This window comes from Peromyscus maniculatus, chromosome 5 (genome assembly GCF_049852395.1).
Source record: "Peromyscus maniculatus bairdii isolate BWxNUB_F1_BW_parent chromosome 5, HU_Pman_BW_mat_3.1, whole genome shotgun sequence".
Taxonomy (NCBI): domain Eukaryota; kingdom Metazoa; phylum Chordata; class Mammalia; order Rodentia; family Cricetidae; genus Peromyscus; species Peromyscus maniculatus.
Genome location: NC_134856.1, coordinates 101761959 through 101774295, shown reverse-complemented (window position 1 = coordinate 101774295; position 12337 = coordinate 101761959). Strand labels below are relative to the sequence as shown.

Here is a 12337-nt window from a genome sequence, read left to right as displayed (position 1 = left end):
AGCTAATTCTTCAGCCTGTAATAATGTCCTCAGCGCTGAAGTTTCAGAGGCTTTGTTTGTTAAATAAGATTGCATTACCCTGAAGTAAATTACTTCTAAGGATTAGGGATTTGCTGTTTCTCTTTAAAGAATCCTCATGTCTGCATGGAGAAAAGGCTGAGTCTGACTGTGGGTGGAGACAGTGTGGGGTTGCTGCGTTCTTCCTGCTGTGATAGAACATATGCACATTTTAGCAGAAATCTGTGCCAGCAGTGTGAACAATAGGTGCGCAGTGCATACATAGTTCTCGGTTGCAGTTGTTTTATTTTTATTCTCTGCTGTTGGTTGCATCGAACCTGTTTCCCAGTTTTCCTTCCTCATACAAGCAATCGCTAAACATAGCCCTGTTTCTATGGGAACCTACTTTAGCGTAGAGATTTCAGAAACAGATTTTATTTGAAAAATAAAGATTGTCAGATTAATACATCCAAATCTGGGCTGTGACCCAGATTTTGTATTTTATGAATTAATTTGACTTAAAAAGAGATGCTTACAATTGGTTGAAAATTGTTTCCATGTGATTTTTTTGTCCCTAGCTGAGTTGAGCTGGTAAAATTTTTACTTTCTTAGTGAGAGTCAAATTTTTGTCCTTTGTTTAAAGTTTTATTTAACTAACTAGGCAGAAGGGTCTGTTACATGTAGATTCTGTAATTTTACATCTTCAAAGTAATAAGCACTGTTGGATGATTGGGTAGCAGATGGCACAGGTTCAGGTGATGTTTATTTTTTCTAAAACAATTGGAAAACAGTCTCCATTGATTCTCCAGTGTAGGCCTTAATGAGCTTGCATTACAGCCAATAATATCTCAGTTGTTTTTAGTTTCTGCAGAACGTTGATTGGTGTGACTGGGGCAGGTCTGTCTGCAACTGTTGAAGGTGTGTTGGTCCCTTTTATCTTTCTCTGGTATTAAATTCACACTTGTTTTACATTATGTTTCGATGTCTTAGGACAGCTAAAGATGACTGTGAGGTTAGGCCAGAGGGTGAGACAGCTTGTGTGAGAAGATGGGACCATTGGGAGAAACAAACCCTCGGTAGACGTTCAAGCAGTCAAAGGCCAGTCTTCAAGAGAATCATATCTCTATAAAGCAGCCTGCCTGGGAGGAGGGAGCCTCTGAACAACAGAACATGAAAGGATACCACCAGCGAGAAAGCTGTACAGGGAGAATTTCCCCATACCTTTCTCATTCTGAGTACAGGACATTTGGGGTGGTACACAAAAGCGGAATGAGAAACCATACTGGAAGATTCCTCTTAATTTTGCAAAGAAGTCATTGGGAGTGAAAACAAAAGTCTCTCCACTGAGGAGTGGTTTTGAATCTGTCCACTGTAGAGATAAATGTCCGTTTGAGCTCAGATGACTTATCACGACTCTGCATCTCGGCTGTTGGACTTCTTGAGCCTTCAGAGCAAGGCTTGAGCGAGTCCCTCTATTCATGACCCTGCTCGTGGTTCTGTTGACTGCTGTGTCAGGGCAGTCTTCCTTCCAGCAACTGCTTTGACTGCCTGATCACGTATAGACCAACAGATGACCACAGTGCCTTGGGCTTTTCCACCAGAACCAGTCACAACTGGAAAGGAGCAGGTAAGTGCTTTCGGCGGCTGTCTTTGGTTTTTGGTGGAAGGAAGTTTTGGTACTTGGTTTTAATGAGCAAAGAAATACCCAGAATTAATGATAGGCCTTTGAAGGATAGTGGTGTTGTAGTCATAATGTATGAAGTTTTGAGAGAAAATGTAGGAAGTTTCTGAGAAATAATAAAAGGCAGGGCAAGTCTTGTGTCATGCGAAATGTCTTCGTGTACATTATAGAGGAGGAAACGTAAGGTATCAGGAAATCGGTTAGGTTCTTTTATTTTTAAGTTAGCATACACGGGAACGTTTCGTTATCTTTTTAATCATGTGCACCATTACACTGCAATGCTCTTACTCACCCTCCCCCACTGTCTTCCTCCTTTACCTCTGCTCGCCATTGTCTACGTCCCTTCCCCAAACTGTCCACCTTTTTATTTTTTTATTTTTATTTTTTGCACTTAATATTCTGTTTCATCTTGAAGCACATTAATATGCTATATTTATTTAATACCATATCTTTATCCCCTGTCTTTTATGCTAATTTTCTTTGAAATAATGACAAACTACATAGATTAAACATATACATGGATACATAAATACATATACATATTTACATACATGTACACACATATATGATATGGTTAGCTAAACTACATTGACTATTAAATTCCCATAATCACCAAAGCAACAAAGCAGAATGTCATTGTTTCTATGTGAAACAGGCTTAGAAAGGGACTCAGTCATGCTGTCTCTGGCACCACAAAGATGCTTTTAGAGGACCAGGTTATGATAGCCTCTCTCATATCCAACAGGTAGCTTGTGAACCCAGTTGTCCTGATTTTCTCTATGACAGTCTGCAGAGGAGAGAAGGAACTCAGCAGCACATGCCACTCCTGACCATGTCCTCTGGAACAATCTCTGGGACATGGCCACATCTGACTGAAAGGAAGGCTGAGAAATACTACTCAGTTGTATGCCTAGGAAGGATGAAGTGTAGTGGAGTTCCCAACCACCAATATTTTACTTAGTGTTGTATTCTTTTCCTATGTTTTCTTCTTAGCATGAGTAGTTATTACTTCCAAACATCCTTTACTTTGACATCTTTTGTATTTTTCTCTTCTGTGTCCTAGCTGTTTATTTTTGATGAAGAAAAGAGAGAAGAAATTCAACCTGAGAGACAATAGGAAGCCAGTCTTGAGGTAGTTCTTTGGTGTAATTGAATATTTATTTATTTATTTATTTATTTATTTATTTATTTATTTATAATTTTTTAACAGAGTTTATCTATTACACCAACCAACCAACAAACAAAAGCAAACAAATACACAATCAGAAAGTTAGTTGTCATCAAGCACAAACCTTCTTGTACTCTTGGCAGAGGAATACAAAATAATTTGCAGAGCAATTTAAATTTATGATGAAATTAAGAGTGACATGGTGTATGGATTAGCAATTCCCACTTTGAGTTATCTTGCCTATGAAAAATATTACACAGGGACCAGGTGAATAACTCAGTGCTCATTTAGCATTTGTGTCCACCTTTTTAAATGTAGTACTTTCTGTTTTTCCTTTCTTTTAAGATCTCTTTCTCTATTGTCATGCTCCCTTTTCTAATTTCATGACTAATTTCTAATTTTCATACACATCTATATACCAACACATAGATGTATGGATGCACAGAGATTATTTTATGTCTAGGTTCTACTTGCTGTACATGTCTTTTTGAGTCTTTTCCTACAAGTGTCCTGATTTCAGTTTTCTATATGAATACAATCCAAATTAATTCTTGAAGGGAGGCATTATTCATTTTTTTTAATAGCTAGAAGGAAGTTTAAATACCTGTCTCATTGTAAAGCAATTGCTTACTGGTGAGGCTATTTGTCTTTTCCCAAATTCTCTCCTCTGCCTTAGGACATGCACACTTTAGCTGTGGGAATGCAAGATAATTCAGGCTTGGTTAGTTTCAAATTAATTTCAAAATTCAAATTCAAATAAATTTCAAAACTGCTTTAAGTTAGTTTCAAACTTAAATCATATACACTTAGATTTGAAAAAGACCAAAATTTAAACACTAAATTAGTGTTATATTTGTTGATTTTAATATCTTATAAGATAAAGTTTCATATAAAAGTAGGCAAATATTACATATTTTTAATGTATGAACTTTATTAAAATGCTCATTTTGTCCATAAAAATTTATATTGTTATCTAAGTTGTAATGTTTTTAAGTTGGCATAAAATCTTATTGAAGGCAATAACTATGATAGATTCAAACAAATTAAAAAATTATCTTATTCTCTCCAAAAAAATGTCATATTTGCAGAAAAATCTCCAAACTGTTTAGATTTAGCATGTGAATGACTTCTCACTCAGACACAAATAATTCTACTCCACCTCTCACCAGGTAGGCAGGAGGCACATGAGGACGAGCTTCAGAGCCTCCACTGGAAGCTGGAGCTGCTAATGCCTGGGTCTCATAATATTAGAACAGAGGTCTCGAGAAATTATTTTCACTTTAAACCGTGAGATGTTTCTTAAACACATATTGATGCAGTGACAATTTTAAATATCCTAATTATCTATGGTGACAGAGTAAAAGTTAAGCGCTAAGACTATATCTTATAACTTAATATTAAAAATCATGATTTTTTTAATCATAAAGTTGCCTGAAGCAAACTAGCACACTAAATGTCCAAATAACCATTTCCTGCAGCCAGCACAGCCTTCCTCCTCCTACAGTGGAAGCTCCTGAATCTGCAGTGGCTCGGGGCCCATTCCCAGTCTCTAAATACTGCATGTATTTGCCGGATGGCTGAAAGCCACCCCAGTTGCTCCCTTTGTGATCTTCCCCTCAAACTCTCACACTTGAAAAACTTGAATAACAACCAAGCAAACCATCCTCCAAGAGCATTGCACCGAAATCTAACTCACCAGTGCATGAAAGGATCCTGATTTAAGCAGAAATAGATAGGTCCAGGGATCCGCATGTGCTAAGGGGCTTCTTCCTCAAAAACCACTCCCAGAAAATAATCTCAAATGTCACCTGACACACCTTGTATGATAATGACATGATTTGCGTGGGTTTTCTCTACATTGCTGTAAACCCATTTGCCTGAAAATTGAGGGGTTGTATTTACAAATCTGATCTGATGGGCACTGGGTTTCTACTGACGCCAACTTCACTTAAATTTGCTTATTTTGTGTAACATGAATATGTTGCCTTTAAATTCTATTTGTGGGCTGGGGAGAGGCTCACTGTAAGCAGGAAGGCCTGAGCCTGGATCCTCCTTAGAGTCCGTGTAAAAGCTAGATGTGGAGGCATTTGTCTGTAATCCCAGCTCTGGGAGGTGGGAGAAGGGTTTGGAGAGACAGATCCCAGATGGTCTGAGAAACTCTGTCTCAAAAATTAAAGTGGAGAGTCACTGAGAAGGAAGACAACCTGAAGTTAGCTGACCTCCACACAGGTATACATGCACACACGTGTGAGCACACATGTACCACATACACAATTTATTTCTATTACTGAGGGAGTTTTGGGCTCTTGAGTTTTACATACTACATAGATATTTCTCTCTCATGCCACCTCTTGTCCTGATATGTGTACAATGAACATATCTGGCTGTTGAATGCCTAGGGGTACAGCTCTGAACTTTACAGTCAAACTCAACTTCCTTATTTAGTTCCATGCACTCTTGTCTCTAGTTTGTTTGAATTACCGAGAGGAATCTACAATAGTACTCCTTTTGCATGATCTCAAGGTTTTTAGAGAGTCACCAAGGATTGAAAAGTTCAATATTTGTACATGATTGCCTAGTTTTAATATGTCAATCATAATTTTGTAAAACTTTTGATTTAGCAGTTTATCATCTGATTTCTTCATGACAAACCATGGGTGTGATAAACGGAACCACCGTGTCAAATGGCTCAAGTGTGGACCGAGACCACTGTGATGTCTACTGCAGAGCAATTCTGGTAGCAGCCTATAGTGTGGTTTTATTTGGAGGCACCCTTGGAACAGTTGTGATGTCACGCATGATGTTGAAAAGGAACAGCCAGTCAGCTATTGCCACGATCATCATTAATATCATTGTGCTGCACTCCCTCCTCCTGGTTACTCTGCCATTCCGCCTCAGCTACTACCTCTCAGCAGTCTGGAAGCTTGGGTCTTTTACCTGCCGAGTGGTCAGCGGTGTCATATACGGTCATATGTACTTTACCTTTGTTTTCTATGTGGCCATTGTCACACTTCGGTTGCTCATCTATTTTAAGAAACTCCAAATGCAACAGTTACAGAAGTTCCATGCCGTGGTCCTAAGTATTATTATTTGGATGGTGGGAAACTTCATCTTTTTGCCAATATTTTTTTTACAGTACGACACAGATCCAAGTTATGTAGAACAACAGCGATGTTTTGAGTTTCATAGATCCCTCAAGCGTACGGATATCATCATCTTGAACTACTCTATGATTGCCATTATGATGACAACAGTTGTGGTCCTCTTTCTGATACAGCTGGCTGTCATTCTGTGTTTGATAAGAGACTATTGGCCTGATATGTGGGCCCATCAAGAGTACAGAGCCCAAATCAAGAGTTTCTTCTTCCTGATAGTCATAGTTGTCTGCTTTATACCCCACCATGCATTCAGGGTATATTTTATTCAAAATTATCCAGAGGGAAATAATTCTAAGTTAATACTTTACAATGAAATCTGTGTTGCTTTAACGGCCTTCTGCTGCCTGGATATGTTGTGTTTCATAGGTGGCATCATCCATTAGACCTTCCTATGTTTTTTTTTTTTGTGACTGCTTTAGAGAATATCATGATGAAAAACATGTTGATTGAATAGGTTAGGGGCTGTTGTCATCTTAAAAATCTTCAAGCTCTCTGTTCCTGAACACCAAACTTTTAGATTTCCCTTTGCCAAAACTGTTTTCTTACAAAAACTTAATTAACTGTAGTCACCCCCCTTTCCTCTGAGAACACTTACAGGTCCTAAATGTATCCCAGACTATGTTCTATGTTTTTAGCCTTATAACAATCAAACACGCAATTCCTTCCTTTTTCCATTTCATGCAGTATTCACTCAGTCACATCTATTGGTTCTTCCAGTACCAGAGGCATTTACTCTATCAAATTTGCTCTGAATATATTTGATCTTCCCCCATTCCTGTCCACCAAGATCTAGAGAACCTATAGATAGAGGATCTACAGATAAACAGGGCTCTAAAGTTGCCTTAATTTATTCAACTTACAATTTCCTGTCATATTGGTATTGGGAGGGGATCTTTAGCTTAAATAGAGTGGTCAAGAGAGTTAGAGGAAACTCTTCCAAGAGATTAGGCATTGGTGTGGTTCATTCTGATCAAGGCACAGTATGGACTTGGAAGGCAGAGATTACCTTTTGATCTACCTTCAGTACAACAGCAGTGGAAGACATTGGAAAAGGCATCAAGAAACTGGACCTAGGTTGAGCTTGCCAATAGACTCTTTAGGCACAAACTTTTGAGGCTATAGGTGCTTTTTATGATTTTCCAAAATACCCTACACATCCAAGAACCATCATATAATTAAATGAGAACCTATGTCTGCTGTGCTCAATAAAAGCAATCAAAATAATTAACTGGATTCTGTTTATATCATATAAAAATTGACATGTACTTATACTTTGCTTATAGTAATACATACCTGAAGAATGTAATTAATGCCACAATCAAACAATGCTCTGGTGGCTAATAGGTGAGCATAGTTAATACAAATGAGTTTTGGACCTAGTGTGTGTGGTGAATCTGTGTTTTGTAATCATTGAACTTTGGGTCAGATAATCCTTTCCATGGGTACTTTGATAGAAAAGAATGCTTAACATGTGGGATTCAGAGTATAAGTTCTTCCTTCCCTAATTCAGTGGCATCTTTTAGAGTACAATTTTAAGACAGGGTTATTGCAGTTGGTTTTCTTTTCTTACTCTTTTGGCTCTTTTGCTCTTTGGGGGATCCAGTCACCCATCTCCTTAATAAATTCACATGGAGGTTCATTCTTCCTTATAAATGCTCAGCCTTAGTTTTGCCTCTCGGCTTTTACCTTTCTCTATTTCTTTTCTTTCCTTCTTATTCCATGTCTGGCTGTTTGGCAGGTTGGCTGGCCTCTTCTTTTCTGGCTCCTTGATCCTCTTGCTTCTCGATCCTTTTCTCCCCAGATTTCTCCTTCTATGTATTCTCTGTGCCTGCCAGCCCTGCCTGTCCTTTCTTCTGCCTTGCTATGGGTCGTTCAGCTCTTTATTAGACCAATCAGGTGTTTTAGACAGGCACAGTATCACAGCTTCACAGTTAAACAAATGCAACATAAAAGAATGCAACACATCTGCATCATTAAACAAATATTCCACAGCATAAACAAATGTAACACCCTTAAAATAATATTCTACAACAGGCTATTATGATTTGATGAAGGAGTATACACTGAGAAGGCTCATGTATTGAAAGCTTGGTTCCCATTTTGGTGTTCTGGAATCTTTTGGAGGTAAGACCTACCTAAAGGAAGTAGGTCAAAGGTTCTTCCTCTCTTATTTTATGCTTCTTCTATTCCAATAGGTGAAGATGGCTATTTTCCACACACCACCTTCTACAATGATATTTTGCTCAAGTGCATGGTGTCAAACTGTGAGCTAAAATAAATCTTCCTTTAAGTTGGTTTGTTAGTTACTTGGTTACAAAATCACAAAGTGGCTCATTAAAAAAATGATACCAGAACGCAGAGTCATTGTTATTTCTATTCCTGATCATATGGTTCTTGGGCCTTTGGAACTGATTGGTGGGTAGAATTTGCAAGAATTGGGGGGTGTATAATTAGGGAGTTTCTGAAATGCTATTTTGGAAGAATTGGGAAGTGTAGATCAGAGAGAGTCTGAAATGTTATGAGTAGTGTTTAATGACTGGTTCTGTGGGAAGTCAGAATGACCAAAATGCTGATAAGAGATACTGACTTTTAAGAACAGGCCTATGAAGTTTCAGATGACAGTAGGAACTCCCTGGGAATTGTACCTGATGCAGTCTGTGCTAATTGTGACAAAACCTCCATTTGTCCAGGTCCTGAAATTATGTGTCGAACTGTTTAAAGATGATGGACTAATTACATTTGGTAGATGAAATGTCAAGGCAGTATAGCACTCAGGTGATGGCACATTTTTTTCTGGATGCTTTTAGCCAGGTCACAGTGAATATTGGTTTTGCAAGCCTCCAGAAGACAAGAATTATGGAAGGATGAGACCAAGATTCCAAACGAAGCTCAGGGAGTCCAGTCAATTAAAGTCAAATCTGAGCTCCCATGGAGAACTCAGGATATTGGTAATCCCAGGAATGCTGAATGCATGTCCAGAAAAACAGGAAGAGGAACAAGACCAGGGAAGCTATGTGGTCAGCTGTGCTGGTATACTGTAATAGGATATGCTGAAGAGTCTGAGGAGAGAGGATCACAAGTTTAAGGCCAATCTTTAAAGGGGCTGGACAGATGACTCAGCAGGTAAAGGTGCTGCCACAAAACTTGACCATTTGAGCTTGATCCTCAGAACCTACATGGTAGAAGGAGAGAAGTCCCCCCTCCTCCACACACACACACACACACACACACACACCATAAAACTTAAAAATAAATGAGGAATATATAACAGTCTATGTGGGTTTCTCTTATAAGACCATGGGCTGAGAGGACTGCTCAAACCTTTGGAGATTAGATCATGCCACCATGTGGTGCTTGAAATGGAATATAGAATCTAATGTTTGTTCTGCTGGGATTTAGTTTTACTTGGGGCCTATCCCTCTTGCTATCACCCCATTTATTACTTTTGGGGTGAGATTATTTACTCCATGCCAATGCATGTTCAAGAAGGTAACTTAAAAGAAATTCTACAGACGCTCACAGCTAAAAGTTTACTTTAAGACCCAGAAGAGATGTTTAACTTAGGATTTAAAAAATTACATTGACTGATTAATTAATTAATTTGTGTTTATGTGTGCACGTGCATGCACTAGATGTTATTAATCAGCTCTCTTCTCCACTGTATGGGTTCCAGGGATCTAACTCAGGTCTTCAGGCCACACATCAAGTGCCTTCATTCATTGAGCCATCTGCTGAGCCCTGAACTTGAGCTTTTGAACACTGTTGCAACTGTGAATTCTCCTGGACCTCTTGAAGATGGGAAGAGTATACTTTCCATTTGTGATAGGGACAAAAAAACTTCTGGCGGGCAGAAAATAATGTTATGGTTTAGATATGAAGTAGCCCCTTCAAAAGCCTATGTACTAAAAATCTTGGCCTCCATTTGGTGATATTCTGGGAACTTGGGGCAAAAGGACCAAGCTGGAGGAAATAGGTTGCAGGGCGTGGTTCTTGAGGATGTAGCACTACTGTGCCCTCTGGTCTTGCCTTTTTGTTTACTAAGAAGGGAAGATACAACCTTACTGTGTGCTCCTGCCCCCACATTTTCTTCCCAAGTGCATTGGGCCAAAAGACCATGGAGAATTCACTGAACCTAAGAACCAAAATAAACATTTCATCCTTTAAGTTATTGTATTGGGTACTGGTCACAATGATGCAAAAGCAATATTAACACAAGAGCCAAAATTTCACAGAATTTTGATCCATGTAGAAATATACATTAGAGTCTTGAAATCTTCCTGATCAATGTTCATCTCATGCTTTACTGCTAAATCCATTATTAAATCAGGATATTAGTAAATGCTTATTTTTGCCCATAAAACTTGTTTTATTAACACTATAATTATCAGTTACACTTCAAAGCACTATAGTCCAAATGTTTTATAATTTTGTTACAAAACAAGAATCAGCGTGCGTAAATTACATTTTCTTACTCCTTTTAAGATTGATACGTCTTAACAATTAGTGTTTTCACAATGGTTGCAAGTGATTTAGTTGGTATTCAACTGACCAGTAAGTGAATTTCCATGACTGGTTTCAATATGATAGCCTCTCAGAGGGATGCCAAGTGACTGCTGCCTACAGTCATGTCACTGCACAAGCCCTTCCACCTCCTCTGCTGACTTGTAACAGAGCAGGTGTTGCAGAGGGATGTCACTGCCCATGACAGCCCACGAAGAGGCTGTGACTGCTGTCTTTCTCATTTGGATTATTTGTTCGGGAGAAAGCCATGGCATGCCATAGGCTTGTGGAAAAGCCCATATGGCAAAGAACTAAGACTTTTTAGCAACCCTCTGAGTGATCCCACTGGGCTGGCACATTCACTGTTATATCATGAGAGACCCTGAGACAGAACAACTCAGTTAAGCCACTCCTAGATTCTTGTATGGAAGTAGAAATGGCTCATTTGACCATTACGTCTTGGGTGATGTACAATGTTTTACAGCATATTAACCACATGTATTACATACATACATACATACATACATACATACATACATACATACATACATAATACTTCTATGCAGGGCACCATATCTGAGTTTTATAAACCACTTGCTAGTCTCTGTTCCAGTTTCTGTTAATAACAAACACATCATTGCCTATTCTCCAAGATAACAAGAACTGTGTCTGTTACTGCATCAGAAGCTTGAGCAGTAGGGGTATAAATATAGGACAGTACATGGAAACATCTTGATACTTTAGGGTAGATGGCAAGGGGGCAACTGGGGATTGGATAAGAACTATAAATGTTAAGTATAAGACCATTAGTTCCTTATGTATGGGCTCCTGAATCAATTATAGTATCTGGGGCTTGTGTCGTAGTCTGTTCTGTGTTGCTACAGCAGGATAGCACAGACTGGAAACCTTACCAAATAAACAAAATAGAATTATGAGAGACAAGGAAGTATTCTATTTTTGAATAATTCATTGTGCAGCAACAGATAATTACCACATATATAATTTAAAATTTTGATGTCATACATCTAATTGAATTGTTAGCTAATTGGGGCCCCACAGGAATCCCTAAATAACCCAGGCTATTGCGAAGACTGAAGTTTGCTCTCCACAATTTGACAGCAAGACCCCATTGTTGAGGACACTTACACAATTTAAAAATGAAGGCGTCAAGTCGGTGCCTACATAGAGCCTTCACCTCTGTATTCCAGCGTCTTTGGTACAGGAGCATACCCTGCAGGCTCTCAAAAGAAAAACTTAAGTACCAACCCAGCCGCAAACCCTTTTTATGTACAATTGTGTAAGACCTTCAAGACAATTGTAGGACAATGGTAGCACAAAGCTTGTGGGAGTAACAAACCAATAACTGATTTGACTTAAGGCCTACTTCACCAGATGGAACACATACTTGACACTTCTTGGATGACCAAGAATCAGAGACTAGATAGCCCAAGGACCTAGGGTAAAGCCAAGCACTACTGGTCTAAAAAATGTGATAAAATGGCTTCTAACAATATTCTGCTATACTCATAGACCAGTGATTATTCAGTTTTCATCACAGAAGCTTCTTCCCACAGCAGATGGAAACAAATATAGAGAGCTACCATAAGATACTAAGTAGAGTGAGAGACCTTGAACACTCAGTCCTAAACAGGATGTCTCCATCAAATCCCTCTTCTCAGAGGTCAAGGAACCAAATGGAAGAGGAGGTAGAAAGAGTGTAAGAGCCAGAGATAAGAGAGGACACCTAGAAAACAAGGCCTTCTAATCAACATGAGCAAAAGCTCTCATGAACTCAGAGACTGAGACACAGGGCCTGCATGAGTATATACTAAG

The 12337-nt window shown here is 38.8% G+C and overlaps 1 protein-coding gene across 1 annotated transcript; it reads left to right on the top strand.

The window, feature by feature from the left end:
* The first annotated feature begins 978 nt into the window (after positions 1-978).
* Gpr141 (G protein-coupled receptor 141) lies at positions 979-8359 on the top strand. The gene is made up of 2 exons (XM_076572968.1): positions 979-1624; positions 5468-8359. The coding sequence occupies exon 2, from the start codon at positions 5500-5502 to the stop codon at positions 6385-6387; it is 888 nt and encodes a 295-aa protein (XP_076429083.1). The 5' UTR covers positions 979-1624; positions 5468-5499; the 3' UTR covers positions 6388-8359.
* The last annotated feature ends 3978 nt before the right edge of the window (positions 8360-12337 follow it).

Bases quoted from the DNA above. Each gene is read 5' to 3' on its own strand.
- Gpr141 (XM_076572968.1), top strand. From the start codon at position 5,500: ATGGGTGTGATAAACGGAACCACCGTGTCAAATGGCTCAAGTGTGGAC.